This window comes from Phaseolus vulgaris, chromosome 9 (genome assembly GCF_051622355.1).
Source record: "Phaseolus vulgaris cultivar YP4 chromosome 9, ASM5162235v1, whole genome shotgun sequence".
Classification (NCBI taxonomy): domain Eukaryota; kingdom Viridiplantae; phylum Streptophyta; class Magnoliopsida; order Fabales; family Fabaceae; genus Phaseolus; species Phaseolus vulgaris.
Genome location: NC_143506.1, coordinates 25411449 through 25423752, shown reverse-complemented (window position 1 = coordinate 25423752; position 12304 = coordinate 25411449). Strand labels below are relative to the sequence as shown.

The 12304-nt window shown below is 32.5% G+C and overlaps 1 protein-coding gene across 4 annotated transcripts; it reads right to left on the bottom strand.

Annotated features, from left to right (window-relative positions):
* Positions 1–520: 520 nt before the first annotated feature.
* Positions 521–9914, bottom strand: LOC137820707 (protein PSK SIMULATOR 1). 4 transcript variants are annotated; one of them, XM_068624920.2, is made up of 12 exons: positions 9142–9914; positions 8265–8602; positions 8039–8131; positions 7840–7930; positions 7097–7175; positions 5496–5593; positions 5185–5254; positions 4915–5018; positions 3182–3295; positions 1768–1844; positions 1584–1628; positions 521–1485 (listed from the first exon to the last, which is right to left on the bottom strand). In XM_068624920.2, exons 1-12 carry the CDS (start codon positions 9439–9441, stop codon positions 996–998), a joined length of 1899 nt encoding a protein of 632 aa, XP_068481021.1. In that variant the 5' UTR covers positions 9442–9914; the 3' UTR covers positions 521–995. The 4 variants fall into 4 exon arrangements, 3 of the variants coding, with proteins under 3 accessions (XP_068481021.1, XP_090151469.1, XP_090151470.1); XM_090295343.1 differs by having other exon boundaries at positions 8027–8131; positions 9142–9791; XR_016515588.1 differs by lacking the exon at positions 5496–5593 and having other exon boundaries at positions 9142–9736.
* Positions 9915–12304: the final 2390 nt, after the last annotated feature.

Here is a 12304-nt window from a genome sequence, read left to right as displayed (position 1 = left end):
ATCTGTACTAATATTATACCTTAATATTGTTCAATGTAATATTCACACAACATTTGAGTACAAAGTACACAATAAACAAATTAGAAGAAACACAAAAAATGTTGTCACAGACAAGTAAACGAATCATACATTGTAGAAAACTAAAACATAACCAAAATTCATCTATTTTTTTTCATGATGTTCATCTACAACAATTGGAGTTCTTCTAAAACTCCAATCAGCATGCATGTCCCAACTGAAAAGGGGCTACATATGTTTTATCTCATTTCCAAAATATCATTGTTTTTAAGGATGCTATTTTTAAAATTTTCCTTTTGCCATTAGAAGTGTAAAAAAACATCTACAAAGCACGATATTACTACTAAACTGAGATGCAATTTAATTAAACCTACTTATTAGTACTAAAGCTAGATCCAATTTCATAATTTTACAGTGTTCTGTAATTAGAGTTGAAATTTTACTTTGACAATCTACCTAATGATTGTATACATTAAATGTCAATAAAAATGATAGATGGCGATTAATTAAAAAAATAAAATAAATGTAAAAACTGAGATGCTGAAAACTCAGTTAATAAAATTCTCTACATTAGACAGTGACCATGGGTAGTCAAACCAGAAAAGGAGAGACAAATAAGAAAAGGGATGAGCACTATATCCTCGTTACATCATAATACATATATACACTCAACAATGAACTAGTCCACTCCGCTCCTATACTAAGTGGGCTTTGCAGTCACATTCATTCAAGCATGAATGTCTATCGTCTCAACAGTTAGCTTGTGCCATATAAAGATACCTACATCACACGGAACTTCACCGAAACAGATCACCCAAACGAAGCCAATGGGAATCCGAAGTACCAAAGGTTCCGCAAAAATATGGCATTCAACAGCAAGAATGTGGCATGTGCATGCAAAGAAAACCCACTACCATGCCTACATGTACTTTGGCTCCTTTCAATTCATTTTAGAGGCAATCAAGGAAGCTTGCAAATTACCTTAGCACATCCAGTCTGTCGATCACGTTCAATGCCCTTTCTTTGTCAATATCAAAATCAATCACTGGAAGCTTAGACAAAATCCTATTGAAACATATCTCCTTGCTTTTACTTGATGAATGACTTCTACTCTTGGTCAATCTGTAGTTGTCCCTGAATCTAATATTCACACTGCCAAAATCCCAGCTTTTACTGATTCGTGTAACAGGTTTTTTCATATTTACATCCTGCAGCATGTTTTGCTCGTCCAATGTCAACAATGATAATACTGCATTTGTAGACTGTTCATTTGTCTTTTGCAAAGCAGCGCCAACAGGGGACTTGATGGCAGGCCTTACTTTGCCAGCATCACTGCCTGCCTTACTTCTGATGACCAAGCGATGAAGCCATACAAGAAGTTCAACAATATAATATTCCACTTTGTCTTTATCTGCATGGTGGAATGTCTCAACCCGCATTGCACCAGACTTCATGTTTACCTCAGAGCTTCAAGAACAAAGCAAGTATTTAAAATCGGAAAGGATTAAAAACACAGACAATACAAAAAAGGAAAAAACGTACAAATTTCTAATTCAAAAACTTACCCTGTGTTTGCCCACTCCCCTACCCAACCAAAGCCATGATGTGCCCTGAACCAATTTTAAAACAACCAAAATAAAGGCCATAAAAAGACTAGTGTTAGCTTATGTATGAGGTAAATAAACTAATGATAAAAAACGAAAGGATAATAAAATAAGGAGATAGTTGACAAAATGCCAGATATCTTACTTGGATGTGTTAGTGGCCATGGGGGCCAACCATTGTAATGTTTTCTCCATCTCATCAGTGATATCGGCTACAGTTAACTGCAAGACTCAGACATTATGAGGAGCAAGCAAATAAAAGAAAAATTTAAGGAATTCTTCATCTTTGGTTGAAAGTGGAAAGCTGAAAGCAAAAGAAAATTTATTCAAAAAAGTTGTTGACCATTTTCCTTGCCATTCTATATATTTCTTAGTATTTAGACTTGAGCTGTGATTCAACTCTACAAAATCAGATTATAAGACAAGAGAATTGTCCAAACTTTATAAGCACTATTCAGACCTAATGTATAATTGAGGTGTGATTCATCTTTGTAAGTGTTCACGTCTCAATGTCTCCACACTACGACACTTCACACTTGTCCTTTTTGGTAAGCTCCCTACCCTTTTGAAACCTTGAAACTAAGGCAACCTTTCAATAAGTGTGGTCCATCAATGAATTGCAATACAAGTGGTCCATCAATGAATCTAAGTTAACGTTATAATTATAGAAATAATGCATATACCCTTTATAATTAAGAATTTCAAAATTATATATGTATTATTAGGAACGTTTTTATTCTAGTATCATATTTTTATTTTTAGAGGACATCAAATCTACTTTATTTATCGAATTGATATTGTTTTCACAATATAAATAAATCTCACGCAAACGCCGGTTGAAAACCTCATGCACATCCTTTCCAAAAATAGAGAAGAATAGAGAAGTGAGCCATAATTTTGCAAGTGCTGAAATTCTGCCAAAATACTATGTTCCCTAAAGCTTTGCAAAGATCATTGTTTGTATTCAATTCAGCAAACTAATGATAAAGTCTAACCATGTACACATCGAAAAATGCTACACTCTCTAGTGAGCTAAGCTCATTAGTTGAGCTTGAAATGGCTTGGGAAAGAATACTTGTTTGAGCCAAAAGCGATTTGGGAAAGAATACTTGAACAGGGTTAAACTAGGAGGTGGCTGGTCGAAAGATTACTTGCTTGAGCCAAAAGCGATTTGGGAAAGAATAGTTGACTGGCTAGTCAAGAATCGGACGTAGTCTATGTGATCAGACAAAACAATATACAAAAACTAAGTATCTTTTCTTTCCTTTGATATTTTACATTGCATGTTATATATTTGTTTAACTAACTAAAGAATGAAGGAAAAGTTAAAGTCAACCTTGCAAAAAAAATTAATTTTATTGGTGTATTCATCTTTGTATTGCTTGACAGTGCTTGCACAAACGATATCAGTGAAAAACTGCAAAAAAATTTAAAACACATTCTAACCCTTCCTTCTTGTGTTATTTCCTATTTTGCGCAATTTCTTCTAAACTTTAAACTTATTTCTTTCTGTGATTCTTTTAACAAAGTGGTAAAAATAGAAAGTAGCATTCTCATACCTCTTCTACAACACAAATGGATGGTAATTTGGAGCGCAGAGCTAATTTTATATTAGGAGGCAAGCTTTGATATAATGAATCCTTTGTATTTGCAGGCACGGAGGATCTAGCCACCTGAAAGTGCCAACAGTCAACACCAGACCAAAAACAATAATATTACTTCAATGAACTAACTTCTTAAGACATAAATTTGATTGTCGGTGAATAAGTATATATAAGCACACCTTATCAATCCAAGAAAGGACAAAGGCAAGTAGGAGTTAAGGGTAAACATAGGTGGGGTTGAGTTAGGTTTGGGGGAGAATCTTGAAGCCAAACCAAATGAAAATAGTTTGGTTGAGTGGTGAGTGGCTCAACCCAACCCGACCACAACTAGATTGTGACAGAGTTGGGTCATTGGATTAGATGATGCAAAGAAAATGGAAGGAAAAAGCACAAAAAGGGGGAAAAATAAAAAATAGAAAGGATATAGATATTTATTCCAAGTTAATATCAAATAGTATCAAAGGATATAGAAAAAGGATAAATAAATAAAAGGGTAATTACATATTAAGTATTTTATATTTTAATATGATTAGGTCAGCTCAGGTGTGAAGTTTCCAAACCAAAATCAATTACTTCCAATTTATCCAATTTTAAAACCAACTCAACCCAATCCAGTGTTTTTATCTCAATTTGGTCAAGTGGAACCAACCCACGATGATTAACTCTATCTGTAGTGAAGAAATCACATACCAATTATCATATAGTCAAGCATAAAAGCACAACCTGATCAAAGCATAGTGTCATGAACTAATATATAAAGATGCCCCACTTCCTAATTTGTTAGTTGTGAACATACTGTCTGCACCTAACCGATTTGCCAAAAAACTAAGTGCGGACCTGACAAGTGCATTTCAATTTGATGATGACATCCAGATTCCAGTTCAGGCACGGTTCAGCATTGTCAAGAAATTATTATGAAGATCACACTTGTTGAATGAAAGATCATAAATGCATCTAGTAGTTTATTTCTGGTGCATATATATTTCTATCACCCAAATTATTTTATATGTAAATCACAAACAAGATCAACCTAAGACATTGACACCTTGGTATTGAGTTCACTGTCACAACTCAATCAGAGAAATATTATTCCATTAGAAACTATTACGAAGCTTTAAATTCAATTTTGAGGATCATCCAATTCTCATTTTAACAGTTAGGATTATCAATGCGGGCCACAGATTGTGTAACAAACTGAGGCAATTAGTAATAGAAACTTGAGCCTATGGAATTGTCTATCAAAATTGTTAGATGTCAATGACAGCCAAATTTATAGTAAATGCTTAGCTTTACTACTGATTCGTGGTTGAGTTTCCCTCTTTAATACAAGCATTCAATTACATAAATCTGAAGTTAATAGAAGGACGTTACATGGAAGTAGAACAGAAGAAATCATAATAAATATCCTACATATATCTGATATTACTAATTTAGATAAATATCTCGTTTATTTCCTTTATGTTATTTCCCTATTTCACTTAGAAGGGTTAGTCATTATTAGCCAAAGGGAGATTAGTGTGTATTAAAACACACAGAAAGATAAATGTTTTACGAGTCAAGTGAAATTCAATAGGCAACAAAAGGAGCAACTCTAGAACTCAATTAATTTTTACCAGCTCCAAACCAAGTTAGGGAATAAAATAAACAGACATGGAATGATGAAGTAAATACAAGGAAGATTAACTCACAATAGTATCAATTTGAAGCACTACATTAGCATAATGCAAAGCAAGGCCTGCAGGGCCCAGTCTTAGGCGATTGCTTGTGTGTCCAGTTAATGGTTTGTGGCTATCTGCAGAGGCACATCGATAAACAACATTACAGGTATGACTGATTTCAACAGTAATTTGATACGAATACAGACTGATATTTAATACTTAAATACATTAAGTGGTACAGAACAGCATTACAAATCAAGTGAAACAAACATAACCTAATAGCATTTAGTGGGTACAAACCTGTATTGCCAAAGGCATTGCTCATCTCCAAAAGCAAAAAATGGACAATATCTACAAGCTTCTCCATAACCTGTAATCCATTACATTATGAATTATATTCAACCTTTGTCAGTTCTCCGTAGGTGATATGATATGCACAAGATGAACCCACATCTATAAATAAAAATTATTTCTCTACATAGTTCAAGTAATATATTGGGCATAACACATGGATCCGATACAATGACAGTCTAAATGAGGATAAAACAAACCAAGAGGAGGATACTGAGGGACAAGAAAACACATTGCACAGAGAAGCAATCTGATGTTACCTCCTCCAAACTTCTAGACCAGAGTGATTTTTTCTTTAATTGTCTAACTTGCTTCTTTTGACTTTTAATTTCGGCCCTCAAGAATGCAATGCCATCACCTATATGATAGGGATATACTGAAGTTCAAAATTATATCTAGAAGAGACTACATAAACAAATACTGCTCAATATACTGAAAGGTCAAACTTCTGAATCAGAGTGATTTTTTCTTCAAAAATGTGTAATATAAATAGTAAACAGTCATTTAGGCCTCAGAATTACATCGTCAACAACAATATGAAGAAGGGATGATTATGGAAAAACAATATCAAAGTAGGGTTTTGGAACTGCTACAATTTAACAGGATGATTTTCAATGAGACAAAATGGCAGATGAAGAAGACATTCAGAACAGAATAGCAAAACCATAAAAAAGAATACAGCTCAAGCAGAATATAGATAGCCAGTATTCAACCAACATTCATTTCAGAGTCCTTGATCAAAGTGTTGTTGATGCTAGCATATATCTTTTTAAACATCTCAAAACCAACTACGCGATCAGTGTTAACCTAGTCCTAAGGTTCCACATATTTATCACCATCTCAATGATTGGTCTATTTGAAGAAAATAATAACAATAAATAATCATACCAAAATCCATCCTCGTGTTAAACTAAAAATCTTCAATAGATTCAGATTTACACTTTCTTTGGTTGGAGGTGTGGAAAGTGGAGGATTAATTTGTAAATGAAAAGTGAGGTGGTTTGGTTTAATAGAAAGACAGAAGATTTGAATAAAAAGTTTATTGCTATATGTTAGGCAAGAAGACAAGGACAGAGTACGGAGGGTGTATTATAGAAAGAAATTTAAGAACAAGGGATAAGGGGTTTCGGTTAGTTGTTGGCTATGGTTGGTCTTTAAATAAAGACCAACCCGGAAAGTTAAAGGGGAGGCTTGTTGTATGTTAAATGTAGTGACAGGCTAATACCTGTGTGAAAGGAATTTGTTTTCCTTTGTAAGCGTTTGGGTGATCTGTTAAAGTGCTGGAATAATAAATCAAAGAGAGGTATTCATTCTTTTACAGTGTTTTGTGAGTGAATCTTTTGTCTTTCTTTCTTTCTGGGAACGTAATAGTATATGTGATCGATTTGATTGACAGAAGGTTGGTAGGTTATTTTTTAGTCTAAGATGAAAATAGCCCTTAGGTATAATTTTTAAAATATAAACATCTTTTTGTTAAAAAAATTAGTAGAGAAAATGAAAATAAATCATTTCTTAAAAGATATTATTGATTTTAAAATATTATTTATTAATTTCCAATAATAATTATAAAAAATTAAAGAAAAATCCGATAAATAGAATTATTTAAAAAAAAAGGTTGAAGGCGCAAATTAGTAATTTATCAAACAATTCCCACAAATCCATCTTTTTCTCCTCATCTCACACTCCATTTTTTCTTTCAAAACTTTCCCTACAAATTATCACAAATCACCAAAATACACACAATCCTCATAAATCAATCCACAAATAGTAAATGACCAAACAATGCATTAAGGTTAAAAATCGCTAGTTACGAAAAACAATGCATAGCACTCATAGCTCAAGGGTAACATGCTACAATTACCCTTTTCATCATCATCCTCACACTTGCGCTGAACATCTTGTTCAAATCTATGCAAAGCATGTAATTCGTGGTATAATTCCTGCAGTCACAGAAAATTGATTTTCCAACTTCTTTTAAAAGAACCACATAAAAGAATGACTACATTGAATAAAAAGCAAATGCATGGAGCACTTGGTCTCAGCGATGAATACATGTCTTTTTTTTTAATTTATGGTAGATAATGCCAAATTTACATGATTGGAAGTTTTATTCTAGGGTGATAATAGAAACCAAAATGAATTTTTAAATGTACCTACAGGTTACTACAGAGCTATTGCAGATGAAATCAAATTCTCCTTTACATCTTTGAGTAAAGATCATAATTAAAGGTATTGAGTAAGTGAGGAGAGTAAGAAAACTCTATACAACTTATATGTAATATAATAGAAGATACAGTCGTTCAAAATCCTTAAGAAAATCCCCTTATAATACATTTCCGGAAAAATTGCAAAACAAAATTATAGAAAAAAGTATTTCCTATTTAGGGACAATCACTCACTGTACTGGTTAACAATATTGAAAGAGTGGTTTAATGAGTAATCACTTAAAAACTTGATTAACCCATGAGTTAGTTGTTCTTAAATTATAAATACTTTTAGTAATAATTCTTTTTTTAATTTTCATATATTTTCAGCTTCAGAAGTTACTATAAGTCCTCGAGCAACACTAAGCATTTTCTTTAGTGACACAAGGAATACACTCACAGCTGTAAACTGAACCAAAGTCATCAATTGTTCCATTATTGATTCTGCCTCGTCTCTTGAGGGTCTTTGAGCATTCAATTCTCCGCTAACCCTAAAATTTACAATGAAATCACAGCTTAGAATAAATACAAGGAAGGCTAATATTTTTTTGAAGATGAATGAAAGGCTAGTAGAATTGAGTGAGTACAATTTATATTACTTCTCAAAGTATCGGTCTAAGTTGTGCCATTGAGGATTCTTCGAACGATTTCCAAACCGAATCACCTCATCAGAATAAACTTTCAACTCCTGCCTGACAACATAATCCAAAACCATATACAGTTGATATTTTAATTTTACAGTCATGGTAATGCAAAAAGAAAAAAATAGTTAACTTAGTCATGGTACAGAAGCGTGCTTAGAAATTTGATTTAATCCATATTTACCTCTTGTCTGCTGCAACAATCCCAAGAAGTTCATCCATATCCTTTGACACTAAATCTTGCACAGGATGTGAAAGAAGAACCTCTTCTTTTAAATGCCTAATACTTTTAGCGGAAAGAGATTGCAGAAGATTAAAACCTTTGACAATTGTGTTTGCAACCTCAAAAGCCAAGATGCCAATTTCATTCCCCTTAATTGCAGCTCCGGAAACAAACCCACTGCTAGCATTTAAATTTGTCATGCTGCTCCCAAGAGTGTCCAAAACCTCTACTGCTTTCTCAAGTCCAATAGCAATTCCAGTAGTACCAGCTTTGCTCAAGCGTGAACTCACCTCTGAGACCTGAAACAGAAAGAGCTCAGTAGATATTTTCATTTTTTTCTCCAGTATTATTCCATTTAAGCAGGAGAAAATTTAATGGTTTTATACATGCTCCCTTGCCCAAAAGCCCTTTGGACTTGATGCTAAAATGCACGCAAGCCCATCCACCTTTGTCTTATATCTGAAATAATACCTTCTGACATCCAAAGCCCTGGGATAATTTCCCTTTCTAGCACATAAAACCTATTGCCAAGCCTCAAGTACATAAATACAACCATAAACAAGATAAACAACACAATTCTAAAACTCCTAATTATTAACAAAAAAACAAACCCTAATCCCCAACCACACACCTTACTTCCAAATTACACAAGTCACCAAAATATTCACAGGTCTTCTCTAATTCAAACCGCATCTTCAATAACCTCATTAACTTCTTGCCTAGCCTCTGTGAACTACCAGCCCTAGATGCGACTAAACCATCAACAACGACTCAACACGCTATACATCACTCCAGTTCAGTACATATTTATTAACAACAGAGAAACAGTCTGTTTAACCTTTGACCTAGGCTTCTGAGGCAAGGAGTCCTTAGGGAAGCGCGGGATTCCGTCGTAAAACTCTTCGTCGACAGGGGAAGAAGCTCCGCCGTTAGTTCTAGAAGGTTCGGGAAGATTCCTCTCCATCCTCTGAGGCGCGGCGGAGAAAACAGCGGCGTCGGCGGCGGCAGGTTTACTCTGAGCAGCAGAATCGGCGTTGACAAAAACTCGGTCGTCCTCGGCAGAGCGCGAACAGAGCCCTCCCATGACTTGCGACAACCACACCAAGAACTCGATCTTGGAATTCGAAGCCCCTGCCATGTAGTAGTTCCCCTAAGATCCTAAGGCTCATTGATTTTTGGTCATTGCATTAGTTGGTAGCAGTGATGAATAGTAAGGAAGAAGAAAAAAATTTGTAGCATAAGGTGTATGAGTAAACTAATAAACGAATTCCAAAAGGGAAGAAGAAGACAGAATGAGAAGAGACTGGGTGGTGAGTTATCACGTGTGGGGTAGTGTCCCAAAAGTCCACCCCTCCCATTGGGTGCCAACCAGATGAAATTCAAAACTACTCTAGGGTTGACTATTATCCATTCGGTCCAACCATCTGTGACTTACTCTCACTCACCATGCACCCTACCTTATAGGCTAGGCCTTAAAATTACGGACATAAACCCTTACTTTTCGTTCGTGCCTCCTTTTTTTTTCCGTTGGAAAACTTCAACTCTCGTTCACCTTCTTCAACCAATCGCTTTCGCTTTTACCTTCACGCTACAACCAAATATATTTAATTTATTTCCCTTGTGATAGAGTGTTTTATTTTATTTTATTTAATTATAGGTTATTTTTTTATTATTTAAAAAAAGCTAAACTAAGACATAAAAACTAGATGCTGTAACGAACGAAGATGTTTTGTCTCTATAATTTATTTTAGTCTTTTAAAATATTTTTTGAGTGTGTCAAATTTAAAAATATTTTATTAATCTCCACATTTAAGAGTGATTTTTTAATTCGTTTAATTTTAATTATTTAGTTTTGATTGATGTTATTTAAAATCTGTTTAGTAACTCACGTGTTTAAGTTGAGAAATATGATTTTAATATTGGAAGTGTTTATTTCAGGCTCAATTTCCTATCTACACCATTTCAAAAATCTATAAACATAAATAGTGCACACACAAATAATTTATGTTTATAGATTCAACTTTTATGTTGTTGTAGGGTTTAATTTCTTATTTTTTCATTCTTAAAAAAATAATTTTAAACTAAACATTTTTATTTTATTTTTATTTTTTTTATTTTGTAAAAACTCATTTTTTTATTCATTAATTATATTTCTAACTATTTTAAACATTAAAAATACTTATTTTTTAATACATTCAAAATTAAAATTATAAAAAAAAAATTATTATTATTTTTATTTATTTTTTAAATGGTGCTAAATAGGGAAATAAAAAAAATAAAAGGATGCTAGATAGGGAAATAAAAACAAAAGGGTGCTAGTTAGGAAAATAAAAATGTAAATAGTGCTATATAAAAAATTTACCCCTTTATTTCATGGTATTTTTTTTCTTATTAAATGTCTCAATTCAACCCAGTTATAATTTAGCTGAGTTTGGCGGTTAGAAATATGTTAGGTCAAAAATTATACTAAACCCAACCCAATTTAGTTTATGTTTTACCTTTTACATTCTTTAAACATTGTTATGAATGGAGTTTTAACTTAATTTTTTTTCCTTCACTGCATTTTAGAGGTTTAAAATCATGAACAAACTTATTTTAAAATATTATTTAATAATCTAAATTTTAAAAATTGTTTTGAGTTTTAAAACAATCAATTGTTTTGAGTTTTAAAACAATCAATTGTTTTGAACAACCATTCATTCACTCAAAAGTTAGTCATATTGTCATTATCTACTTTGTCATGTTAGATTTTTCCACAACCAAACTAATATCTCACTCCAAAAAAATTTCAATACCAGGTTGTATAGAAGATAAGTGCGGTTTATTCAGGTTAGCCAATAAGTCTAATCCAAATAAGATTTCACTCAAAAAAATTTACAACATAGCTTCAAAATAGTTGCAACTTTAATTTTGATACGAAAAGGAAAGTTTTTTATTTATTTGCATGGTGCAATTTTATTTTGCTTTTATCTGAATGAGTATTTTTTTTTATGTAAAAGTTGTGTATGGAGGTACAACTTTGAAATACAAAAATAATCCTGGTTAGTATCTAACATTATTCAACTTCTCGTCACACATGCACACCAATACACACTCAAGCACATACACACATATAGACACACACTCACACACATACATATATATACATAAAAAAAAATCAAAATAAATATATATAGATAGATAAAAATGCATATATCTATTTTGGTTATTTTCCTTTTACTTTTGCTTAGTCTTTCTATCTGAACTATCTCTTACAAACATTTACAAATAAGAAAATACAGTAAAATAGAGTTGATAAAAAAATCATAAAAAATTATTAAACAATAACAATTATATATTTCAATTTCATTCATATTCATTCAAACATTTCACATAATCAAGTGTCTTTCAAAAATAAGTGAAATCTACAACTCATGTTAGAACTGTACTGACACACATCACCGAACACTCAACTCTATCCAAAAGACACATGCATTGAATTTGACTCAAGGATTTGCATTTGTCATACTACATTCAATGTGTTATCTCTCTAACCCAGCCACATAAAATAGAAACGAAGTCTCCTCATATGATAGGGTCAATCCATATGACCTGTCAAACCAACTATTTTTCAAACTGTAAAGTTAAGATATCTCCTTCTAAATAAATATCGAATTCAATACATATCTTATAGATCTCAACATAACAGTATCTTTCCTAGCAATATTTATGCATACATCATACCTCAGTTCCTAAATAAGTTATTCATACAAATTATGAATTCAATTCAAATACCACTAACATGGAAACTTTATCATTTTTTTACTCTATTAATTAATCAACCACAAAATTTCATAATCTAATACAATCATAGATTTACATTCATACATATACATCTAACTCTTTTTAAATGCAAATAAATTGAAATTCATTCTCCATTACATATAATAATGTTCAAATACAATATATTAGTCAAATATAATGAAAGATACACACATTTTGGCATTTAGAAACATTTTAAA

Excerpts from the sequence above, each read along its gene's own strand:
- LOC137820707 (XM_068624920.2), bottom strand. The coding sequence starts at position 9,441 with ATGGCAGGGGCTTCGAATTCCAAGATCGAGTTCTTGGTGTGGTTGTCG. Across the intron at positions 7,176-7,839 it reads CTTTGGTTCAGTTTACAGCT|GAATTATACCACGAATTACA; the intron begins GTGAGTGTATTC and ends CTGTGACTGCAG. Across the intron at positions 1,629-1,767 it reads ATGGCCACTAACACATCCAA|GGCACATCATGGCTTTGGTT; the intron begins GTAAGATATCTG and ends AAATTGGTTCAG.